Source organism: Natator depressus, chromosome 7, assembly GCF_965152275.1.
Source record: "Natator depressus isolate rNatDep1 chromosome 7, rNatDep2.hap1, whole genome shotgun sequence".
Taxonomy (NCBI): Eukaryota; Metazoa; Chordata; order Testudines; family Cheloniidae; genus Natator; species Natator depressus.
The window spans coordinates 57,907,764-57,933,422 of record NC_134240.1 but is presented as its reverse complement, the minus strand read 5'-3'; the positions used below and the strand labels follow the sequence as shown (position 1 = coordinate 57,933,422).

Genomic DNA, 25,659 nt, shown 5'->3' with positions numbered 1-25,659 from the left:
TCCAGTGTATCGTGGGAGAAACGTGTGGTGCCCGGGACTGATAATGCAGAAGTGCTCTTAGCTGCCAACTAAGTAAAGTAAATCACTTCTGGCTTGGCATGCTTTAGATTTCTGTCTACAGTCTGTGTTCCATCCAGTGCCAAGACTCAATCCAGCTGATGACACTGACCTGTTCCAGTTGTTGGCCTTAATGCAACTCTCATTTTGGCAACAGGAGGCTGATACTGGGTGCAAGATGCTGTGGAGGTCACTTCAGCAGCACCTTGTCACTATGAGAAGGTGGGGGGATCATGCCCTGCTGGAGGGATCATGCAGGCTGCATGCACTGGAGACAGCTGATGCAGGTTTTAATAGCTGACTGGAGGTTTTGGAGCAGGCCTCAAGCACAGAGTGGGCGGATCACAGCCTTGACCAGCAGTGGCTCCAGAACTTCTGTATAAGGAAGGCTACTTTCCTGGAGCTGTATAAGGAGCTTGCCCAAGCCTTGGAGCACCAGGACATGCAGATGAGGGGGCTGCAACAGTCCACAAACAGGTTGCTGTAACCCACTGGAAGCTGGTTATTCCAGACTGCTGGGGGGTCTGTGGCTAATCAGCTTGGTGTTGGTGAGTCACTTGCCGGTGCTGTGGTGATGGAGGTTTGGGCCATCCACAGGCGATGAAGATTGCTAATGTCCCTGAAATAATGGTGGGCTTTGGACAAATGGGGTTCCCAAATTGTGCTGGGGCCATTGATGACACACGTGTGCCACTTGTCTTCCCCCTACCCCCACCCAAGGTGCATGTGAACATGTCAACCAGAAAGGATCATCATGCGGGCCTTAGAGGTAGGCCATAGAGGGACGTTCATGAACACCAATGTGGGGTGCACTGGCAGGGTGCATTGCTGGTGTCCAATGCAATGGCAATGGCAGTATTAAATCCCAATGTGACTTCCAGTGGAAAATCTGAGATGCAAGGGGAACATGCCGTGGAGAAAAGCTACTCCACGGCTCTATCTCTTCCTGAATTTCTGTGGGATTCAGGCCACAGGAGGAATCCAGCTGAAGAGCTGTTGCAGGGCATGAGGGATGGGGGAGCATGCAACAGAGCTGGCACCCTCCCCTCACCCAGTCTGGACTCCTCACCCCTTGTGGGCTCCCATCTGTTCCTTGGTGGGCATGGGAGAATATTTTTCTACATGGGGACTGCAGGATTTTGGTCATGCAGGTTGGGGATGGGGCAGCCCTGGGAGTGTGTAAAGTTCCTCAAACCACGTGGATGTCTTACTTTGCTCGGGGGGTGGGGCAGTTTGCAAAAATTCTCTTGAGTTTAATGAGCCATTTTTCCTTTTATTCTACATTGTGGATTTTCATGGGAAATTTAATGTAAAAAACAGATTCTTGTGTCAAGTCCCCTGATCATGGGTGCCTGGACCACACAGAATTCCCACTGGCTCAGCTGGGAGTTTTGAGTATACAAGTCTTTTTTTGAACAGAAAACATATAAAAGGCCTGGAGTGACCCAGAAAATACTGCAGCAGGGACAACCAGAACCCAAATCTCAATAGTTTGGAGAGCTCATTTAAATATAAACCCACAGTTTGAATGGGCTTTACCTTTGGCAGCATGAGACTCCCAATGGCTAGTAGAGATATAGAGGTATTACCGGCAGGCATTGTTATGCTTAGGAAAGGTAGCATCACTTTCAGCGAGAACAGAGGACTATGGTGGAGATGAGTGTGATGCAACCTACTAGTGAGAATGGAAGGGCTTTCCAGGACACATCTTGACAAGTTAAGTACACCAGTCCTTCAGGCTATTCTGGCCTATGCCACCAGACAGAACCGAATCCTCCAGTGATGACCTCAGGAGTGGCTAGAGAAGGGGGCTGATGTGTTTGAGGCTGCATTGATGTGTCTTTGGGTGAATGCTAATATGTGCACGTGTGGAGGGGTCTCTGTGTGTGGACGAGTATAGGTTTCATAGTTCCATGGTAAAGCCAGAAGGGAACATTAGATCATCTAGCCTGACCTCCTGCATAGCACAGGGCATTAAATTTGAAATCCCCCCCCCCCGCCCAAATATATTCAGAATGGAAAATTTATCAAAGCAGACCCTTTCCTGCAAACAGTTTTGGGTTTTGATAAATCAGATTTTTCCAACAAATTTTTTTGTCAATTTTCAGATGGCTCTATTTTATACTAAAAGTATATGGTTGCCTTCTGCTTATAGGGAATAAAACACACAACCAACAGGCCAAATTCTCAGCTGGTTTAAGTGGTGTAGTGCCATAGACTCCAATAGAGCTATGCCAACATTAATTCAACAGTCTAAACCTACCTAACCTCTGAATTGGCAATATTTAGCAGACTTGCTTATTAGATTTGGAGTAAGTCCTCACTAAAAATTCTAGACATTCTCTGTTTCTGGTCATGCTGGAAACCAAAATTCTGCAGGAAGAGCCTTTCTTATTTAGACCCCTCTGGTTTCTCTTCTGGCCATAATGAAGAAGCCTAGAAGTGTGCAGGATCAGGGCAGGAATAACCTCAGAGGTCTGCAGCTTTGGTACAGGCCCATCTTTGATACACAGTCCCTTCTGTGGTGGAGAGCAGTGGCCTTCTGTAGCATTGTCTCTTTCAGCATGATTTGCAGGAAGGCCTTCTCCATGTAGAATCGCCAGGGGAATTACCTGAGTTTGGAATTTGGCCAGGGTACCTAAGCTAATACTTTTTACCTGTCGTGTGTGTGTCAGCCATAAAAGGGTTAATCATCTCTCAGTAGTTGCTAGCCAGCAGTGTTCTCAGTTCAGGATTCGCCAATGAGAGACAATATTCTGATGTAATGTTCAATTATCTGTTGTGGTGCTGTATCATTGATGGATATGATTGTTAATGTCACTCATTCCTTTGTTGGGGAGGGTGGCTTTGATGAATCTGGGAGGAGACTCCATATTGGGTGCATGTTGTGTCACTTATATTTAATAGAAGTTAGTCTCTCTCAATAAACTCAGTTGTTGTTGTTTTTAGTTCATAGTTTCATAGAGTTTAAGGCCAGAAGGGACCATTATGATCATTGAGTCTGACCTTGTGTATATCACAGGCTAGCAGATCTCACTCAATAACTTTTGCATCAAGCCCATAACTTCTGTTTGAACTAGACAAAGACATCCAGTCTTGATTTAAAGACTTCACATGATAGAGAGTTCATCATATCCCTGTGTAAGTTGTTCTTGTGGTGTATTATGCTCACTGTTAAAAATCTGTGCCTTATCTGAATTGTTTAGCTTCAGCTTCCAGCCACTAGATCTTGTTATGCTATTTTCTGCAAGATTAAAGAGTTGTCTGCTGTCAGAAATCTTCCCCTTGTAGATCATGAATGAGTCACCGCTTAACCTTCCCATTGGTAAACTAAGTAGCTTGAGCTTCTTTGGTCCTTCATTATAAGGCATATTTTTCCAGCCCTTGAATCATTCTTGTAGCTAGTTTCTGAACTCTTTCCAATTTTTCAACATCCTTTTTGAAGTGCAGACATCAGAACTGGACAAAGTATCCAGTGATGGTCTCAGTAATCCCTTATATAGAGGTAACACCACATGCCTACACCTACATGATAGTCCCATGCCTATATGTCCAAGGATCACATTTGCCTCTTAGCTACAGCAGCACACTGGAAGCTCACGTTCAGCTGGTTATCTACCATGATCCCTGGTTGACCTTTGGACTGTTAAATATGGTTTCTCTCTCACTCTTGCAAACAGTGCCATAAGGTCTGTAATGATCACAAATAGTCAGGAGGGACCTCAGGAAAGCCCAGCACTATGGGGTAGCACTGGTTTAGAATTGACTTCCAACTACTGCACCCTGCCGATCTCTCTACCCAAGGACTGACTAGGTCCAGCCCTTCTTAATTTAAGATTAAATCTCAAGGGGCACTTTGCTTCCTCTGTGATGCATGGATAATAGAGCGAGCAATGCTTGAATTGCTTCTGCTGGTTTTGGATTAATATCCAGGAATCCATTCGTTTTCTTTAAATATTTAGCTCTTGCGGAACTGTAACTTTTTTTGTTTTGAGAGGTGTATGTATATTGCTTTGTTATGCCTCGTCTCTCTCAGGTGCGTGGCTGGCTGGTTCTTCTTCACGTGCTCAGGGTCTAACTGATCCCCATATGTGGGGTTGGGAAGGAATTTCCCCCCAAGTCAGATTGGCAGCGAGCTTGGGGGGTTTTCGCCTTTCTCTGCGGCCTGCGGGTCATTTGCCAGGATTATCTGGGTATCTCACTTAATCGTTTCCCTGCCATTCTGGGGGCCTCGGGCACTGCTGCACCTCAGTCCCTCCTATTCTCTGCCTGTGGCACATGATAGCGCAGGTGTTCTCAACCTTCTTCTTTCTGAGCCCTCCCACAGCATGCTATAAAAACTCCATGGCCCACCTGTGCCACAAGAACTGGTTTTCTTCACATAAAAGCCAGGTATGGCATTAGGGGGTAGCAAGCAGGGAAATTGTCTGGGGCCCCAGGCTGGGGGCGGGCCCACGAAGCTACATTGCTCAGGGTTTGGCTGCAGCCCCAGGGGTTTCAGCCCCATGCGGTGGGGCTTTGAGTGTCTGCCCTGGGCCCCAGCAGGTCTAATGCTGACCATGCTTGGTGGCCCCCCTGAAACATACTTATGACCCCGCAGGGGGCCCCAGGCCCCTGTTTGAGATCCACCACTTTGAGCTGTAATACTTAGGTCTCACTTTGGTTGTTGGGTTTAGTGTGAGGGTGCTGGATGGTGTTGGTGGCCTCTGATCTACAGATGAACTAGTGGCTGCTTCTGGCCGTCAATGCTATGACTCTATAAGAACTTCACAATGTCACCAGCTCTCATGGATTTTTTTTTTTTTGCGAGTCTTGTGAGATCTGATATCCATCTTAAAGTGCCAGTTTCAGGAGTCATGTGATCATAAGAGAATCCCTTTTTTAAAAGAATTAAAACTGAGAGTTTCTGGCCCTCATGATTGCTGAGAAAATTTGAAAAATGTAATAATCTCTAAAGGTCAAAGAAATCCCTGAACCTCTGAGTTTTTTAATTTGCCTTCTCTTTTGTCATTAAAAATCTCATGATTTTTAAGATGCTCTCATGATTGCAGAGAGACAGAGGGCTGACTCATGATATTTGAATGCTTGACAATGGGAATTTTGTGCACAGCACATCAGAGTGTTATGGGCCCAGCGTACAATTGGTACTGTATTGGGGCACCATATTACAACACAATAGATTGTGTTGTAACACAGTTTGGTCTTGTCTCTGTGGTCTGGTTCTCCTCTCACTTGTGATGGCTTTAACATTAGTGACTTCAGTGGAGTTACTCCTGATTTATATTGGCACAAGTAGGGTTGCCAGCGGTCCGGTTTTTGACCAGAACGCCCAGTCAAAAAGGGACCCTTGCGGCTCTGGTCGGCACTGCTGACCAGGCCATGAAAAATCCAGTCAGAGGCACAGTGGGGCTAAAGCAGGCTCCCTGCCTGCCATGGTTCCGCATGGCTCATGGAAGCAGCGGCATGTCCCCCTCTGGCTCCTAGGTGTAGGTGCTGCCACTGCCCCAAGCGCCATTTCTGCAGCTTCAATTGGCTGGGAACCATGGCCAATGGGAGCTGTAGGGGTGGCGCCTGCGGACAGGGCAGCGCGCAGAGCTGCCTGGCCACGCCTCCAGCTTGAGTGGGGACATGCCGCTGCTTCTTAGAGCTGGCTGAGGTAAGCACCATCCAGAGCCTGCCCCCCTCCTGCACCCCAACCCCTTGCCCCAGCCCTCATCCCCTTCCAAACCCCTCGATCCCAGCCCAGAGCACCCTCCTGCACCCCAAATCCCTCATCCCCGGCCCCACCCCAGTACCCTCTTTCTAGATCATTTATGAATATGTTGAATAGGACTGGTCCCAGTACAGACCCCTGCAGGACACTACTATTTACCTCTCTCCCTTCTGAAAACTGAGCATTTATTTCTACCATTTATTCCTATCTTTTAACCAGTTACCAATCCTTGAGAGAACCTTCCCTCTTATCCCATGACAGATTACTTTGCTTAAGACCCTTTGGTGAGGGACCTTGTCAAAGGCTTTCTGAAAATCTAAGTACACGATATCCACTGGATCCCCTTTGTCCACATGCTTGTTGACCCCCTCAAATAATTCTGGTAGATTGGTGAGGCATGACTTCCCTTTACAAAAACCCTGTTGGCTGTTGACTCTTCCCCAACTAATTATGTTCATCTATGTGTCTGACAATTTTGTTCTTTACTGTAGTTTCAACCAGTTTCCCTGGTACTGAAGTCAGGCTTACCGGCCTGTAATTGCCCTTTTAAAAAAATTGGATAACACATTAGCTATCCTCCAGTCATTTGGTACAGAAGCTGATTTAAATGATAGGTTGCAGACTACAGTTTTGTTTTGTTTTTGTTATGGTAGGAGTCACCAGATGGCAGTTACATTGTAGTCCAAGTTTTTCTTATAGTGCATGCAAGTTTTTAGTCTTTGAAGCAATGGAGCATTGTATTTAGTTTATTGTTGTAGGGGAGCTGTGGCCAGCAGCAGGGGAGTTTTCTCTCTGCCTTTATTGCTCCAGCTAGAGGTAAATCTTGAGACTGGTTGCTCCCTGGGAGTTGTTCATAGGTATTGGGCTGAGAAGATTTTTGAGAGAGAGGATTGCCTGCATGTTGTTTCTGACCGGCTCTGTTCCAGGGCTGGTGTATGTTTAAATAAAACAAGTTACATTAAGAATATATCAAGATTCAATGTCCTTGATCTCTCCTTCAATGGGAAGCCAACTTGGAAGGCTCTGGATAGGTGTGGGTGTTCAGCAGGGAGACAACATTGGTGTTAGCAGTGACCTACTAATTCTGGAAGAGGAGCAACAATATCTTCTAGTCTATTCCTTCTGCAGATGTCTCTTTAAGAGGTTGCCACAGTGCCCAGTTTATAGTGAAATCTGTAGCTAAGAGGCTAGCACATCATGCTGCCAATTCCATTAATGAACTGGGTTTCTAAGTGAACACATTTGCATTATGTTAGCAATTCCCTATCAGGAAACCTATTATTCTGGTTTTCAGCCACAAGAGTTTAATTGACTTGAGTGAGCCATCACTTATTTGATGATCCAAGCCCTGAAGCATCCTCATTGGAGATATTTGGAATGTAAGCGCTAGAGTGCTCATGCTCAGGATGAAGCACTCAAGTCAAGGCAGAGACAGAATTGTGTCATGCAGTTACCAGTAAATGCTGCATTAATCAGTTTAGCTCTTGCTCCTAGTGCTAATTAGCATTGTTTAATTTATATTTGGAAAAAAAAAGGAGTACTTGTGGCACCTTAGAGACTAACAAATTTATTTGAACATAAGCTGTAGCTCACGAAAGCTTATGCTCAAATAAATTTGTTAGTCTCTAAGGTGCCACAAGTACGCCTTTTCTTTTTGTGAATACAGACTAACACGGCTGCTACTCTGAAACCTGTCTTTATATTTGGAGTAGGTGCTGCCTGGCTTCCTGAGTTAGCTATCACTGTGTTTGTGGGCTTTCATCTCTTGCAGCTAGTTAACTGTACTTGATACGGACAAAGCCCAGAGCAGTACAGCTGAAGGTCTTTGTTTAACTGGGAACTACTGACAGCACTGACGGTAGATATTTTCATGCCCTGGGCGCCCCAGCTCCTGAAACATCTCTGGGGAAGAGGCCAGCTGGGTCTGTGCTGATGCTGCTGAAAAGGCAATGCCCTTTAAGTAGAGTTGCCAGGTGTCCGGTTTTCAACCGGAACACCCCCGTCACTGTCTGGGCCGTTAAAAGTCCATTTGGCAGCACAGCGGGGTTGGCAGGCTTCCTGTGTGGCTCTGCCTGGCTCCCGGGAAGTGGCCGGCATGTCCGGCTCCTAGGCAGAGGGGCAGCCGGGGGGCTCCACATGCTGCCCTAATCTGCAAGCGCCGCCCTGAGTGCCAGCTCCGCAGCTCCCATTGGCCGGGAACTGTGGCCAATGGGAGCTGCAGGGGCAGTGCCTGCAGGCAAGGGCAGCATGCGCAGAGTCCTCTGTCTTCCCCTCCACCTAGGAGCCAGAGGGACATGTCACCACTTCCCGGGAGCCACCTGAGGTCAGTGCTGCCCAGAGCCTGCACCCTAAACCCCCTTCTGCACCCCAAACCCCTGCCCCAGCCCTGAGCCCCCTCCCACACCCAAACTCCCTCTCGGAGCCCACACCCCGTCCAGTACCCCAGTCCCCTGCCCCAGCTTGGAGCCCCCTCCTGTACCCCAAACCCCCCACCCCAGAGCCTACACCCCCAGCCAGAGTCCTCATCCCCTCCCACACCCCACGCCCCGGCCCGGTGAAAAAGAGCAAGTGAGCAAGGGTGGAGGAGAGCAAGCGACGGATGGAGTGAGTGGAGGGCAGGGTCTTAGAGAAGGGGCAGGGCAGGGGAGGAGTGGTGGGGAAGGGGCAGGGCAAGGATGTTCAGTTTTCTGCAATTAGAAAGTTGGCAACCCTACCTTTAAGGGGCAGACAGCCTTCCTCCCCACCTCCAAAAACTGGGCTGGGGGCTGTGGGGCCAGAATTACACTGGCGCAAGTGGTTTGGTATGCTAAAAGAAATCAGCTGCACATAAAGTCTATGCCAAACCTTGGCCCTGACTGTGCAGATGCAACAATAGAAATCGCCTTCCTTTTGTTGCTAATTACACTTATTTTTCTTTTTCCCATGGGAATGGCAAAAGGCTCATTCCTGATCCCAGGCCATGCCCAGCCAAATTTCAAGTCTGTGCTCCAAACCCAAGGACATTAGAGCTTCCTAATAAAATGATTGCAAGATATTTTTTAAACATGTGCAAAACAATTTATCTCTAATCTCATATCAGAAACAGCTGAACCATTTTTACTGAAATTTTTCTACAAATTTCAGCCTCAGCAGACACCCAGTATGGAAAACTTCAGCCCAAACAGTTAACATTTTGCAAAGTCATATGCAACCGATACAGGATTTTATAATGGAAAGTGTAAGGCAACGTCAGGCAACTATCCACTCCATCTATAATAACACCTGGGATTATTACCATGTAAAGAACTGTAAAAATCTCTCTCATTCTGCACCATTTCTGCTGTTAGCTTGTTGTTCGCATCCCATCTCTGGGAGCCTAAAAATGAGCCTGAATTACAAAGCTGGGATCTGGCTTCCTCAAAGTTTTGGCTTGTTCACATGCAGGGGTTTGGTTTGGATGCTTCTTTAGCAGAAACATACTGTAGGTGTAACACTTCTGCTAGGTGGAATTGGCAGCAACAAGGGCCAGGTTTGACATCTAGGGGTTCCTCTTAACAATACAAGAAAGAGCCAGCTTGAGCCCCCCACCCAGTATTCTGGGAAAACTAAACCTTACCCCGGACGCCTCTAAGAGGCAGTGCTTCCCACTGGCAAGCACTGAGTCTGTGTATAACAAAAGGAAACACATGTTAAAAGGGAAAGGGAACCCAGCATTTATTTGGAGAAACACCACAACTACGAATCAAAAGCAGGTAGCCATAAGCAAACACCTACCCCACAGTACATTGAGAGTGTCTTTTGCCTCAGTTCCCCACCTTGCAGTGTGAAAGTCTGATGAACAAATGTCCCTTTAACACGCTGCTGCCCTTTCCCTCTGCTGCATGCCACTCACAGTGGGTTGTCCTTAGTCAGCAAAGAACCAGAGTTCAGAGGTGGGATCCCCTCCTACTCCTGAACAGGATGCCTCCCCTGGCTTATTTCTACTGGCGGATCGCTGTCGCTGCCATTGCCTCTGCTGCTTGTCGCTCAATGCCATATTCTGAGGTTCTGCCATTTAGCCCAGCTCTTAGGGATTTCACTGGGTAGCAGGGAACCTCTATGCTGTTGCATCTTCATTGTCTTTCACTGCATCGCTGTGCTCATGCTAAGCCTGACATCGGTTATCCTGCTCCTGCTTAGTCCTGCTCATCAGCAAGTTCAGCTTTAGTAGTCACTGACCAGAAACAAGCATCTCCATTGAGACCCGTCACCACTGTCTCTATATACTGGAGAGGGCCAAGTGACATCTAGGACTCTTTGGAAAAACCTATCCCCACCCCTTTTTATCTTCAGAGGAATTTGGAATCTCTACTCCCTGCTGAGCCAGTGAGGTTCAGTTTACGGTGACCCCCTCAATCAGGACAGGCTAAGCACAGTTCTGCTGCCCTTTACGTGTATGGTAAGGATAACAATATTTCATTACCCCTGCCTAAAGTGAACTGTAACCCCAAAACAGCCAAAATAGATCACTTTGGCAAAGCAGCTCCATCTGCTGAGCACATAGGCAGAGTCAGTGTCTATATGCAAATATAGTCTGCTCCTGAAGTCTTTTCCCACGGTGCATCACTAGATGTCAGGGGAGAGCTCATTCAGATCCTGCTTACATTTGGTTAACTGGATATGTCAATTTATCTTAATTCAGCTAAAAGAAAAAAAGTTTAAGCTAAAGCAATATTAGCCACTCTTACACTCAAATAAAGAGTATCTAAACATGGATTTGCACCAGATTAACAGTTTAAAAACTGATTTAAATTGAACTGGTACAATTTTCATGGTTAGTCAAGGCCTAAGACTTGATTTCTTCTTCTTTTGTTATGTGTTACTTACATATGCTATTCCTGATCATAGCATTAGCCCTGAGCTCAGGGACAAACCACACTGGTTTCATGTTCCACTTGTAATCACTTCCTGTATCTTATGTACTAGTGCAGTTCTGATGGGGCTGGGTTTCTATTTGTATTATGTTTTGTCCAACTCTTTGTAAATCAAACCACAGTTCTGTGGCCTTAAGCATGTTGTTGATGCTTTTCTAAAGCAGTTCTAGGGAATTTGAAATTCCCAGAAATGTTGGTCTGAAAGCACCAGACAAAAAAGTTAGCTCCTGCAGACTGGTGAGTTTATGGAGAGAGCACGACGGAGTGTGTGTGTTTTGCAGTCTGTCCTCTGGGACTTGGGTCTGGGACTTTTGCTCCTAAATTGCTTAAGTCTTTTCGGAAATGCCACACAAAGGGTCACCCATTTGTGGAGAGCAAGACTAAGGCTGCGGTTGCCAAAAGAGCCCACGAGAGTTAGGGGCCCAGTTCCATGGAAAGTCAGTGGGAGTTGTGTACCCAGGGTTTTTTTGAATACCCCAGCCGATGTAAATGTGAACCATGTCAGTTCGTGACCAGACAGACTCTCAGCTGGAGTTAATGAACGCTCCCACACAACAAGGGGTGTTTGATTTTGCAACATATTTTTCCCCAATTTTGACATGCAACGGAAAAGGTCTCCTTGAGAAACCAGTCAAACTCATCCCAAGCCGCAGTCCCTGATTATGTGACACATCCTGTGGTAGCTTTTCAGCAAATCCCCCTAGGTGGCTACATAAATAACTTGCATATTTCTTTAGAAAAGGCTGCTGCTATGTTACCCACCAGAACTGAGACAGATAATACCGTTCAGCTCCTGGAGCTCATCTGTTTCACTCGACCCTTTCGGTGTATTTGAAGAATTCCAAAGCACTTTAACAAAATGCTTCACTCATATCTTGGTTTCATACGTTTTCCACAGTGTGATCGAGAGCAAAACAGCAAGCCAACCAACTTCCAGAAACCCACTCTAGCAGCTCCCGGCTCAGCTCTGCCTCCAAATGGATTGAGTCAAAACAAGTGTAGGATGGGACATGTACTTCAACAGCATGTCCCCTCTTACTGTCCATTCTCTGGTAGGGTCTCCACTGCAAAGTTCTGTCAGCATGGCTATTAGCTGGAGGTGTGAAAAATTCTCATTCCTCGGTGACGTAGCTCTGCCAGCACAACCCTGGGATAGACATGGCTCTGCTGACAAAAACGTACTTCTGTCAGGTTAGCTAGTGTCATCTGAGGAGATGGTGTTACTGTGTCTGCAGAAGAACTGCTTCTATCAGAACAGACAGCATCTACGGTAGGGGGCTGTGCTGCCATAGCGATGGCGATATGTGCTCTGTATTGTAGACATAGCCTTAGCTCTTCACAGAGCTCTTCCAATCCACATGCCCGCTGCTTGTTCCCCTATCCCTGCCTCTCCCTCAGGGCCTTCCTGCTGCTCGTATTTTTTTCAGATGATTGCAGCCTGCCCCAATGGAACTTTCCAAGATCAGCTTCCTATTCACCTCTCACCTCAGGGATGCTTCTGTTCCCAGCAATCCTTCCCTTCTGTCAAAGGGCCAACGTGCAGAATAAACAGCAGCGGAGAGGAAAAGTCACCCACTCCACGATCATCCCATTATAGTTAGGGATGGGCCAAAATCCCACATCCCAGGCCTCCAGCTGTGAGTTATCTGGATCTGGGTATTGCAGCCTGAGTCCATCTCTAGCCATAATGGTGTTCGGTGGAGGATCAATGCCAGCCATAATCAAAGGCAGTGAGTGGCAGGATTGAAATAGTTGCTCAAGTGACTGTCCCAAATGCTGCGACTGACCCGCTCCATAGCAACCGTGCATCTCCTGCTCGCACTGGGACACCTGATAGTTCATCTGTCCTTTTTCTGAAATCCAAGATCAAGACTGGTTTTGTGCCACTTTGCGGAAACAGATCCCCCAATCTCGTCAGCTAACCTTGGAAGAATTTGTCCACCTCATTGTTCACCTTCTCTCCTTAGCAATGCAATCTTCAAGCCCTGAATGTGTTAGTCACCTTGCTGGCAACCACAAAGAGCAGGCCAGCAACGAGCAATCAGTGCAGCCCATCTTTTTAGCTGTGGATGCTAGTTTTGCCCGTTTGTCTAGATCATCACTGCTGCTTGCCTGCAATCAAAGGCTGCCTGTTGCAGCTTCCCCAGCCTACACAGCAAACAAGTCATCATGGTGTGACCATTTTCCTCCACCCCCCACCCTCCCGCCAACACTTTGATATGCAGCCTGTGGCTTCCATTCACTTCCTACCAGGTTGCAACAGTATGTGTGCACGTGCGCACACACACACCCACACACACAACTAGTCCCCTGCAACCCACCTATGAACCAGTGCACACAGTCATCCATGTGTAATGCAGAAATACACACACGCACACGTATACATGCATATACAAATGCTCAAAACCTCTGACACACAAACATACACGTACACACAGCAGAGCTCTGTGAGTAATGGGGGAATGGCAAAATCAGTTGGAAATTTTATTCTGAAAATATAGTGGAACCCTTTAAATACATTAAAATATTAGGAGTACTTGTGGGACCTTAGAGACTAACACATTTATTTGAGCATAAGCTTTCGTGAGCTACGGCTCACTTCATTGGATGCATTTGGTGGAAAATACAGTAGGGAGATTTATATACACAGAGAACATGAAACAATGGGTGTTACCGTACACACTGTAACGAGAGTGATCAGGTAAGGTGAGCTATTACCAGCAGGAGAGCGGGGGGAAAAAAACCTTTTGTAGTGATAATCAAGGTGGGCCATTCCCCACAAAGATGGACTACAAGCTGTCAGGAACAGTATCCCCAATAATGTCACGGCAAACCTGGTGGCTGAACTTTGTGACTTTGTCCTCACCCCTAACTGTTTCACATTTGGGGACAATGTAAACCTTCAAATCAGCGGCACTGCTACGGGTACCTGCATGGCCCCACAGTATGCCAATATTTTTATGGCTGACTTAGAACAACGCTTCTTCAGCTCTCGTCCCCTAATGCCCCTACTCTACTTGCGCTACATTGATGACATCTTCATCATCTGGACCCATGGAAAAGAAGCTCTTGAGGAATTCCACCATGATTTCAACAATTTCCATTCCACTATCATCCTCAGCCTGGACCAGTCCACACAAGAGATCCACTTCCTGGACACTACGGTGCTAATAAGCGATGGTCACATAAACACCAGCCTATACCGGAAACCTACTGACTGCTATGCCTACCTACATGCCTCCAGCTTTCATCCAGACCACACCGCTTGATCCATTGTCTACAGCCAAGCTCTACGATACAACCGCATTTGCTCCAACCCCTCAGACAGAGACAAACACCTACAAGATCTCTATCAAGCATTCTTACAACTACAGTACCCACCTGCTGAAGTGAAGAAACAGATTGACAGAGCCAGAAGAGTACCCAGAAGTCACCTACTACAGGACAGGCCCAACGAAGAAAATAACAGAACGCCACTAGCCATCACCTTCAGCCCCCAACTAAAACCTCTCCAACGCATCATCAAGGATCTACAACCTATCCTGAAGGACGACCCATCACTCTCTCAGATCTTGGGAGACAGGCCAGTCCTTGCTTACAGACAGCCCCCCAACCTGAAGCAAATACTCACCAGCAACCACACACCACACAACAGAACCACTAACCCAGGAACCTATCCTTGCAACAAAGCCCATTGCCAACTGTGTCCACATATCTATTTAGGGGACACCATCATAGGGCCTAATCACATCACACTATCAGAGGCTCGTTCACCTGCACATCTACCAATGTGATATATGCCATCGTGTGCCAGCAATGCCCCTCTGCCATGTACATTGGGCAAACTAGACAGTCTCTACGTAAAAGAATAAATGGACACAAATCAGACGTCAAGAATTATAACATTCAAAAACCAGTTGGAGAACACGTCAATCTCTGTGGTCACTTGATTATAGACCTAAAAGTGGCAATTCTTCAACAAAAAAACTTCAAAAATGGACTCCAACGAGAGACTGCTGAATTGGAATTAATTTGCAAACTGGATACAATTAATTTAGGCTTGAATAAAGACTGGGAGTGGATGGGTCATTACACAAAGTAAAATTATTTCCCCATGCTTATTTCCCCCCCCCCACCCCCCACTGTTCCTCAGACGTTCTTGTCAACTGCTGGAAATGGCCCACCTTGATTATCACTGCAAAAGGTTTTTTTTTCTCTCCTGCTGGTAATAGCTCACCTTACCTGATCACTCTCATTACAGTGTGTACGGTAACACTCATTGTTTCATGTTCTCTGTGTACATAAATCTCCCCACTGTATTTTCCACTGAATGCATCCGATGAAGTGAGCTGTAGCTCACGAAAGCTTATGCTCAAATAAATGTGTTCGTCTCTAAGGTGCCACAAGTCCTCCTTTTCTTTTTGCGAATACAGACTAATACGGCTGCTACTCTGAAACCTTAAAATATTAGGTTTTAAAATATTTAGAATAAAATATGTCATTAAAATATTACTCCGTCTGTTTGCTCAAACATAGGCATTAAGGTGCATGCAGTTCCAGGCATGCACACACACGCAGAGCTAGGTGTGCACAAACACACGGGTGTGCAAATACACAAATACACACATTCTAGGCTGGGACAGGCAAAGCTTAGTGGATATAAAAGGAATGTAGCTGCCTCTTCATCCCAACCTTGAACTCTACCTGACCCCAAAGCTTTACTGAGCAGCAGAAGTGTTCTTCTAACGCCCCTTTATTTTCCATTTCCATGTACAATGGGCTCAATCCTGTTCCCACTGCAGTTCTTGCTGTTGATTTCAGTGGCGGCAGGGTTGGGCTGTGTACCTTCACAAGAATGGGCGGACTCCACCTTTCTAGTGCTGGCTCACAAGAGAACTTCTTGGGAAAGCCAAGCTCATTGTGGGTGCATGGCAGGTGAAGTCATGCTGCGGTGGTTGGAAAGTGGACGAGGAATGACTCCAGGTGTATGAATCTGTTCTTGTGAGTATCCCTTGTGGGAATTAGGTCTGTGAAGAGAGACACCCAGTGGAGCTGCGGCTGTAGCTAGCTTGGAACAGGAGCACAGAGCAGGGCAGTTCTGATAGGGGGTGATGGCAGACTTGTGCTTTGTTCTGTAGTTCCTAGTGAATTTATATCTCCAGAGCTCTGAAACCAGCAGTAAAGAGGAACAATGGTCCAGGGAGAAGAAAGAAGGATGGTCCAATGGTTAGCTTGCTGGCCTGTGACTCAGGGTTCATGTCCCTGGTTCTACCACATACTCTCTGTGTGACCTTGGGTAAGTCACTTTGTCTGTCTGTGCTCCGGGTCCCATCTGTATAATGGGGTGATAGCCCTGCCCCGCCACATAGGGGAATGTGAGGTTAGATACAGTAAAGACTGAGATGCCCGGGTACTGTGGTGATGAGGGCTGTATATATACCATAGATAGATCTACTGAACAGTGCAGCACTGGCAGTGTTAGAGAAAGCTTCCCCTCCATGCAGGTCATGAAGGGACCATCTCTAGGAGTTTGTTCTCCTTGCTGTTCTGTCAAGGGCTTCTGTATTGAAATGGTAATAAGGGGGCCAGTTCACCCCAGTTGCAGGCATGGCTTTGTGATGTGTTGTGGATATCCACTTGCTGACAAAAGCTTTGAGGTCACCAGCCAGCTGCTGAGAGCACTGCTAGCTAGGATCACTCTGTTACCTAGAGATGAAAGGCTCCATATCCCATTACCAGTGCTCCTGGGGCATCCAGTCCCTTAAGGTAATGGGGCTCTAACTGAGGGAGTGGGTGTTGTGCATGATTGGTGCATTTATGGCTATTTACACAGTGACTGCTGACCTTTACCAGGATACACAGAAGCAGTGAGTCTGTAGACTCCCCAGGCAGGGCTGGGAAAGCATTCATGTCTGGTGACATCTGTAGATCAAGCCAACGTATCCTGTTGTGGACTCAAGCGCGCTGGTGGAAAGCTTCTATCTAAGGTACATCTGTGGCCCCCATTAGTGCAGTATCTGGAGCACCTCACGCTCATTAATGGATTTATCTTCACAAAACCCCTGGGAGATAAGGCAGGGCTATAATCCCCATTGTAGGCACAGAGCCACCAAGGATAGTGTCTAAGGTCACACGGAAAATTGAACCCAGGACTTCCAAATCCTAGGCTAGTGCCCTAACCACTGGACAGTGCTTCCTTTTCTTCCCCTCTGTAAGTGCAGGCAAGACCACCCCATCACCCACCCCCATGTTGCTGCCCACGCTCCCAGACTGTGTTTGTAACAGGATTTTTTATAAATCTAGTAGTGAAAATGACTCTTAGCCAAAGCGCTGGGAATGCCTGCTGTGGTAAACGCTGGCCCAAGCTAAGGAGAGATGGCTGTGTGTGCACAAGGGCCAGTCGTATTTGGACAGGAGATTGATTAAGGATGTTATGAGAAGTTCTGTTAAGGTGGGGATGGGAGTTGTCTGTGTTTACCTGTGTCTAACAGGGTATTTTCTCCCCCTATACGAGGCAATGCAGTCAGCACCCTGTTCATTCCTCACAGTAAGAAGTAATGGCTGTACACAGTCACCTTAAAGTTTCCACTGAGGGGTGTAGACAGCTCAGGGCTAGACTATTCTAACTACTATGGGCTTGAATTTGTGCCTTGAGTATTGCAGCTGAACATTAGTTTATATTAGCAATGGACCCTTTCCACAAAGTACAGATTCCAGTCTAGAGCCAAATGAGGACTTTTTGATAAGCGTTTTCAGTTCAGCCTGTTACAGAGAGAGAGGAGGCTTGAGCTCAATATCTGGATCCAAACTTCATATAGCTATAATGAGCAGAACCGGACATCGCCAGACAAAGAAGTTTGAATGCCAGATCCTAATCAGAGTTTTCCCAAAGACCCCGGGGTGTTTGGATTCATATCATTATAAAGATAGCTTGGAGCTACAAACTTTGATCTGAAACCCCAGAACCAGATCCATTTTTGGCTCAGGCCCAGGAAAAGGAGCAGCCGTGAATTTCAGGCTAGGATCTAGATTCCAAAAGTTTGTGGGGTTCTAGCTTTGTGGGTTTGAATCTTGCTACCATCTCTAGTTTCTGTGAATCCCAAGCCTTCCAAAAGCTGATGCATATGACAACAAAATAAGGAGACATGCCCTTTGCTGGACAAGTAGTGAGGTATAATTATCAGGGGATCCCGCTAACCTGTCCTGCTTGCTGCCTCTAGGCTGCAGTGAGAAGAGCCAGCAGTGAGTGGGAAGAAAAGGAACATGTCCAAAATGTCATTACAGAAAAGTCCCCTGTAGATAGGGCAGCAGGCGCTCCACTGCCCTGCATGAGCCTTAAACTAACATGTCCTCTTCTAACAACCGTGTCCGAAGCACACTCTATTTTTCTGCCTTGTGTGCAGCTATAATTACTCTGCCCATCCCCATGTGACTAGTGATGATGGGTTTTCCCGCAAACAGCTGTAGGTTCACAACCATGCTCCTATTTAAAGTACCCCTAGGAACTTTTGCTTACTTCACAATTGAGCTCCCAATTAGAGTAAATTTATAGGCCCAGTTATCACAACAGGGGATTGTAGCCTGATCCTCCTGAATCCAAGAATAGGCTCCATGACAGTTGCCCAAGCAAGCCAAGACCCTTGAAAATGAAGCTCCCTTTCTAAAAATGTCTACTCTGTTGGGGGAAGCTGGGTTACTCTGCCAGCAAATAGCCCCTGCTGGGAGACCAGGCCATTTACAAGACACCTCCCGGCCTCTTTTCTGATGACTGGGGTGAGAAGCCAAGCCCTGAACTTCCGCTTTTATGTGCACTGTAGGCTGCGAGAGGCCACCTAGTAGGGATCTGCACTCCAGCAGGGAATCTGGCCAAGGTAACCCATTGATCCCCCGGAAGAGGAAATTGGGCTGGGAGCGACATTCTCTGAGGTTGTTGTCAGGTGGGGTGTGAGAGTGAGGCCCGTGGACTCTGCTGTAGCCCCGGTGCTAATGGAGGAGTCGGGCTACACGAGGACCTCCTCATCCTTCGGTTTTCTGCTCTGGTGGGTGTGTGTATGAGGGAGAGGGCATCCTTGAGGCCCCCCTGCATCCAAGCATGGTGATGTAGAGCCTCCTCCTTCAGAGCCAAAGCGGCAGGCAGCAGCAGCTTTGGCTTCTGTTCCTGAACTCTGGTCTCCCTTTGTAACCTGCGAGGCTCCCAGTTACCATGGTGATGGGTACGGGGTCAGTGCTTCGAGTAATAGTCGGGCATGAGCACTAAGGTAGGGAAGTGGGCTCCCAGAAGGTCAGCAGGAAAAGGGCAGGTGGATTGTCTAGCCTGTCATCTGTGGTGGGAGGGGACAGGGTGGGTTAGTCAGAAAGCAAGCGACTGAAGGGAAATAAGAAGTGGCTTGTCACAGGGCAAGCTGTCCTTTTACGAGGGTCGGGGCTCAGCTGCACCTTTGCCATGGTTAGCTTATCTCCCCGGGTGGAGGGGGTGAGTGTTGAGGTCATCTGACTAAACCAGGCTGGGTGGGGGGTGGGATTGAGAGAACAGAGGGGGAATCCCTGACCTGACCTATATAAAGAGCGGGAGGACAGGTGGGGAGCTGGGAAGAAGCAGGGCAGGTAGAGACTGTGGCATCAGATAGATCAGTTCTGACTGTCAGAAGGCAGCAAGCAGGGGGCATAAAAACCAGAGCTGTATCTGGGCTTGGTGCCTGATTCTCCCCTCTAATAGGAATCCTAGTTCATAGATTGTACAGGACGTAAATCATCTGAAAAATCCACACTGTGAAGCTGGCTAGGAGGCTGGTGTGAGAAGGGTCAGACCTGCATATTGGGAGGGGAACCCAGGCTTTCGTTTCTCCTACAGTATCTACACTGCCATGCTGCCTTATTCTACGCGCTAAAATTCCATCGGCTTCTTGGTTCAAGTTAATTCCTTTTTAGAAAACAACAAAACCCTAGGAGCTTGGATTCATGCAGCCCCTTTCGTTTTGCAAATCAGTGCCCGGCCTGTGAGTTTGTTTAAGCTAGGCAACAATTAATAGTGAGAACAAACATTTCCTTGGCTTACAGGCAGCTTGTAGCCCTTCCAACACACTCCCTTCCCCAGATTAACTAGGATTTAGTAGGTGTAAATTCTGTTTATATTAAGGTAATTCCATAGAAACCAGCGCATACCATTGTCCCTATTCTTATCTCTGAATTCCATGAACAAGCAATCTCGGCAGCTCAGCTCAGGGCGACAGTTCCTGCTTTTTCAATAGACCTAATATTCCAGAGACAAGTGAGTACGGAGGTGGCAGTGACAGAACAATAAAGACACTGTCCACATAACAAAGTCAAAGGCAGTCTCTGTAGAAGGGGGAAACTGCAAGCCATTAGTGACAGCTTTTGGGTTGGCCAGTCTCTTCATCCCTTAGGTGGAAGTTGCTCCAGTACATCTATTGTGTGTCCTCATGTGGGCTCTCACTGGAGTGTATCCAAGTCTGGGGCACGAGGTGGGGGGAGGGGAAGATTCCCACTGACTGCAGTGGGCGTTGCATTGGGCCTTGTGTACTGCAGCGGAGAGGAAAATTGTAATGGGAGAATGGGCATGGATGGTGGTACTCTGAGCATCCCTGGGTGAACAGCATACAGGGCAGGCTGTGTGTATTTGATGTCCTGGCCAATAGCTTTTCTGGGGTGTCACCAGTCAATCCTGTACGAAGCAGAGGTAGGCCTGGATCTGAATTCTAAATTGGACCCCATCCTCTGAATTTCAGACAGAAGAGTCAGGTTCAAATCTTAAGCTCCCTAAAATGCTGGTTCTGGGGTGGATCCAAAACCAGAAGGGATGGGAATGCAGGGGTGGCACTCTTCCAGCTCCAGGTTCAGAAGTGGCTCCAGATGTTGAAAATCTCATGAGAACAGCTGGTCTTGTGAGATTTCTGCTGCTCAAGATGTTAAAATCTCATAATCTCTCTGGCTCCTTGATGACTGCTCCAGAGGTTCCAAGGGCCATCCAGACTAAGCCTGAGCTCTATATCTGGTTCAGCTCAAAGCTGGAGTCTAGATTTGATCTGGATCCTCCTGGACATGGCAGGTTTTGAATTCTGCCCGTACTCTCATCATGTCAAAGCATGTCTAGCTCATCATGTCAAAGCATGTCAAAGCATGTCTAGCTTTCTGATCTGCTCCAGTGATGATCTTGATTGTTAAATCTATCACTGGGGTAATCGTAGCCAGAGGCCCACACCTTGATTCCTCTCTCTTGCAGCATGTGACTTCTACAACTAGATTGTCCAGCCCCGTCTTCCCTCTGGCGTCCCAAGGGCACTGAATCACCCTAAAGAGGATGGAGCCAACCCTCTCCATACCTCAGCACAGACGGGTATAGCTGGCCGCTGGCAGGAGGGCTGGGCTGCACTGTTCTTAGGATAATGCAGATTACACCTATCCCCTTGCATGTTGGTGAGCCTAGTGGCACGTTCTGCCAGCAGCACCCACTGGGACACTGGCTTCACGCCAGGCCACGGACATGTGCCCTATGTGATCCTGTACATCAGTGCAAAGTGGGCACCAAGCGAACCCAGCAAGGCTAGCTTGGGCGAGGCCCATGGTGGTTTTAGAGACAAGGGTTCACTCCTGGGCTGGACGCTAACCGAGGTGTGTGTTTTGTTTTGCAGGTGGTGCGGGGGACCGAGAAAAGATGCCTGTCAATCATGAAGCCTTCCTGCTCATGGCTAATTCCCAGAACGAGATGGAAGATTGGGTGAAAGCCATCCGGCGGGTCATATGGGCTCCCTTTGGTGGAGGTACTGCACATAGCTCACATGCACATAAATTAAAACTGTTGCCTCAAGGTAAAACATATTCTTGTGATACTAGGGTACACGTAGCACTGTAAAATCACTGCAATGCCTAGCTAAACTCTCCTCTTCCTGAAGCTTTGTAAAGCGCAATTTGGGGGTGGGGGTGAACCCACGTTTCTCCTCCTCGGCAGTATGTAAAACTGCCCTCACCAAAGAAGCTGATTGGTGGAAGAAATAACATTGTATTATTATTATTATTTTAACTCATTGTTTACAGCTATTTTTATTCCCTAGTCCCTGACTCCGCCTCCTGTTTCCTTTTTTGCTGAGAAGGAGGGTGTCCAGTCACCTCCATTCTCCACCACTGGGCCAGATGCCCATTTCCAAACTCTCAGGACATCTGAAAGGCAGCGTCACCTTCCACTTGACAAAGATAGGGCCCGATCCTGCAGCCTGTGTGCAAGCGAAGCTCCCATTGACTTCAGTGGGTGTCTTTGTCTGTGTAAGAACTGCAGGGTCAGACCCAGGACCCACCTGAGAGGGTAATCAGTGTTGCCGACTCCTGTGATTTTTATCTCCAGTCTCACGATTTTGATGTTTTACCTAAATCCCCTGCTCCTGGAGCCCTGTGATTACACAAGACTTTTTAATGCTGAGATTAAGTTTCTGGCCCTCCTGGCTGTGGGGAAAAGCTTGAGAACGTGACCCCTGTCTAGCCAGAAGGCTCAGTCATCACAAGGCCAATACAAAACCCAACTTTTTTTTAATCTCATGATTTTTATGCCAATCTGCTGAATTTGGCGGGGACTGACTCATGATTTGGAATGCCCAGATTCGGCTGTATTGAGGAATGTCGGGAGGCAGCGGTAGTCTCACAGTAATGTCTCCCTTCCTCTGAGGCCCTGCCTACCCTAGGCAGAAGCATCCAGATCCTCAAGGGTATTTAGGTGCCTAACTTCCATCAACATCAATGGGACTTAGGCACCTAAATACCCCTGACAAGCTAGGCCAAAGGCCTTGCTGCCTATCTGACTGTGGTCTATGCTTGCGGTATCTGTACAGTGCTTTGTAAAACCCCTGGAACAGCTGTTGTACCATGGGCACAAGTGTCCATCGCAACATCTAGGACAAGGCCTCTGCCCCAGTTTGGTTGGATGTAATCTAATCTGCAGCGGGGTTCCCACAAGCACCAGGATGCACCGATTCAGTTGCTCCTCCTAAGCCCAGTACGCAGTGTCATGCCCACATTTTCAGTTTACCCCAAAGATGCTTCCTCCAGGGGTGTCAGGAATCCCAGAATGCATCGGTGCAACCACAGCTAGAGATTGTGCTTTTGATGGAGCCTGCGTAGGTCTGTTAGAGACCACTTTAGCTGGCCCACACTGCAAACACTGCGAGGAAAACTGAGACAAGCAGCAGTTCAGTGCAGGAGATGTCTCTGTGACAGTGTCCTCCTCCAGGGCAGATGGCGTCAGTTTTCCTGCTGTCGTGTGTTTGGGTATTTTTATTGTCAACGTGACCAAGGACTTATGACTCTCTTGAAGTAACGTTAGGCTGACTTCTACAGTTAAGGGTAAATCCACTGGCTCTGGACTCAGCATTGCCAACCCTAAGGAATCCAAAAATCTGCATTTAGGCCCAAAAAGCTCAAAATTGACTTCAAAATCAAGAGGTTTTTTAAATAAATTTTTGGGTATTTTTGCTTGGCCTTCTGGTTTCTGAACCTCTGAGGTGCACGCAAGCTTCCAAGCTTTTCTCTGCAACCATGAGGGCTAGAAATTTGTGGGGGGGTTTTAAGAATTAAATCTGATGCTCTCCCACAATCCCATGACTCCAGGAGCTGGAGCTTTAGGGGGAAAACAGCTATCATCAGACTGAGAATAAATCATGAGAGGTGGCAACGCTGTAGACTAGGAGCAGGATAATAAAGAAGGAAAGGCAGTGTGGTTCCTCTGTCACTGTTTTCAGACACACTGGGCCCAACCCAGCTACCAGGGATGTCAGTGAGAGCTGGATCAGGCCCTGTAATAATATTAATATCTAGCTCTCATCATCAGTAGATCTCAAAGTACGTTACAAAGAGGTCAGTATCCCTATCTCTATTGTATAGATGAGGAAATGGAGGCACAGAGCAGGGAAGTGGCTTGCTCAAGGTTACCCAATAGGCCAACGGCAGAGCCAAGACTAGAACCCAGGACTCCTGAGCCCCATTGCACTGCCCTATTCACTAGGTCAGAGAGCCATTACAATGTAATTGCCAAGCAGCTGGGAAAAAAAATTCTGGTCATTTCACTTCAGCTCATTGACCAGTATTAATTGTAAATAATGCCTAACCCCATTCTGGCTATCATACCTGCCTGTTTTATCTATGTCTCTCTTCCTTTCCCTAGTATTTATAGCATGCCAATCACCAGGACATCTAGTTGCTACATTCATTTCTGAAGTATTTATCAGGCTTTGAGGAAATGACCAAATTCACACACACCCCTTTGCCTGGAATCAGAGCAGGGCTCTTTGTATGTGGTATTGCAGCCTAGCTCACTGCATGGGAAGGCTGTAAACAAAGCTGTCTCTTTGTGTTTTAACCGAATAATTTTAACTCCAAGTCTTATCTGTCAACACGTTTTAATATTTGAAACTAGGGAGGAAAAAATCAGGCTTTATTATTATTATTATGTAAATATCCAGCCCTGGAGAAGGTTGATAGGATGTGAAAATGAATTATGCCAAGATAAAAGGGGCGGCTTAGCCACATGCTTTCATCTTTGTGGATGTATTGAAGAAAGTCCTCAATCAAAGAGGATGGGGGACATGTCGGTGCGGGCACACGAACCAGCACAGCCTTTCAGAAAAGAATCTGAAAACACCCCAAAGCTGCTGAGAATCCCACCTCATTAATTGGAGACCGGTGCAGACTTAAATGCCACACAGAGTTTATGCTTTGAAACAACTTTTAAATTCGGCCTTAAAATAAAATCCGTGGGCTCCTGAGCCTGTTGGAGAAGGCTGGCTTGTCTAGGGCCCATGTGGTTTCTAACAGGTTCCCCTGCGTCTAGTCAGTTGCAGCCAGAACAGAGGTTTTTGGGAGCTCAGCTTTAGAAAGGAGCTGTGTGCATTGGGTTTGTTTGTGGCTGATTTTTATTTTAAAGAGCAGACATTTAAAATGAATGGATACAGCTGGGCTGTGAAGAGTTATCCAGGCTTCATTAAAACTCCAGCTGACCCTGCCTCACTCTCTCAGGAACAAATCTTGTTTGCACCACTGACATTCATGGAGTTACTCTGCATTTATGCCCCGTAGCCAAGAGCAGAATCTGCCCGTTGTGGGGCACCTGTGTGTGGCTCCATGACAGACATGCAAGTCAGACCCACAAATGCTGCTTCATGCTTCCCCTTCTTGCCACTAGGGGTGCCCTTCTCTTTAGATGGAGAGTTGCCTCCAGTCCCCACAGTCCTGCTGTTTTTTCCCTATTCTCCCTTACAGCGTGTTCGCAGCAGCACTGCAGAATGGTGCAGTGTGGTCTAGTGGTTACAGCACAGACCGGCGATGCAGGGTACCACAGACTTGCTGCACAATGCTGCGTTTTGCTGCACCTCCCAGCATCCACCAAAGCAGCTGTGAGATGCTGCTTTGGCGGAGGGGAAGGGTGAGGTTTTCGCTTCAGTGGGCATGGTAACGTTTGCTCATTCCAGCAAAAGCTAGTGAGCATTGGCTGCTTTAAGCAGGGCCTGGCTGGTTGTTCACTTTCCCCAGGGTTCTTGTTCCTTCATTGTCTCACCTAATGAAACCCCGCTCAGGTTGGCTGAGGGATTGAAGCTAGGGCCTGTGCTTCTGAAAGCATGAGCCTCTGTTGCCTGAAAACCCGGGCATGGGAGCTGTGAGGCTGCAGCTAATGCGTAGACCTCTCTGCTGGATCAGTGCTAGCTTGGCAGAGATCCAGACTGCGTTAGGCTGGGCTACACAGTTATGTATTTCCTTTCTTTTCTCTTCCTCCTGATCTCTCTGGACATGGGTGGCTCCCTGCTCCCCTTTCTCTCTTCCCCCTCATTCCCCCTGTTCAGTCTGCGACGCAATGCCTGCCCTTCTCTGCCCCCGGCAGCCCAGCTTATCCCCCACCCCCAAGCCTGGCAAGGTCTGGCTAGTTTAGATAGCATCTCATCTCCACGCTAGGCCTTTCTGCTGCCACTCCTGCCTCCTGGTCTCCTCCCCCAGCCCCCAAGT

At 47.5% G+C, this 25,659-nt stretch overlaps 1 protein-coding gene across 7 annotated transcripts in view; it reads left to right on the top strand.

The window, feature by feature from the left end:
* Positions 1–25,659, top strand: part of ARHGAP22 (Rho GTPase activating protein 22) — a 234,616-nt gene that overhangs the window by 158,161 nt on the left and 50,796 nt on the right. For 6 of the 7 annotated variants that reach the window (XM_074958574.1, XM_074958577.1, XM_074958578.1 and 3 more), the window contains one exon: positions 21,312–21,488. In XM_074958574.1, coding sequence (XP_074814675.1) covers positions 21,312–21,488 — 177 coding nt within the window. The remainder of the gene's footprint in view (positions 1–21,311; positions 21,489–25,659) is intronic. The other variant, XM_074958575.1, reaches the window with a different exon arrangement.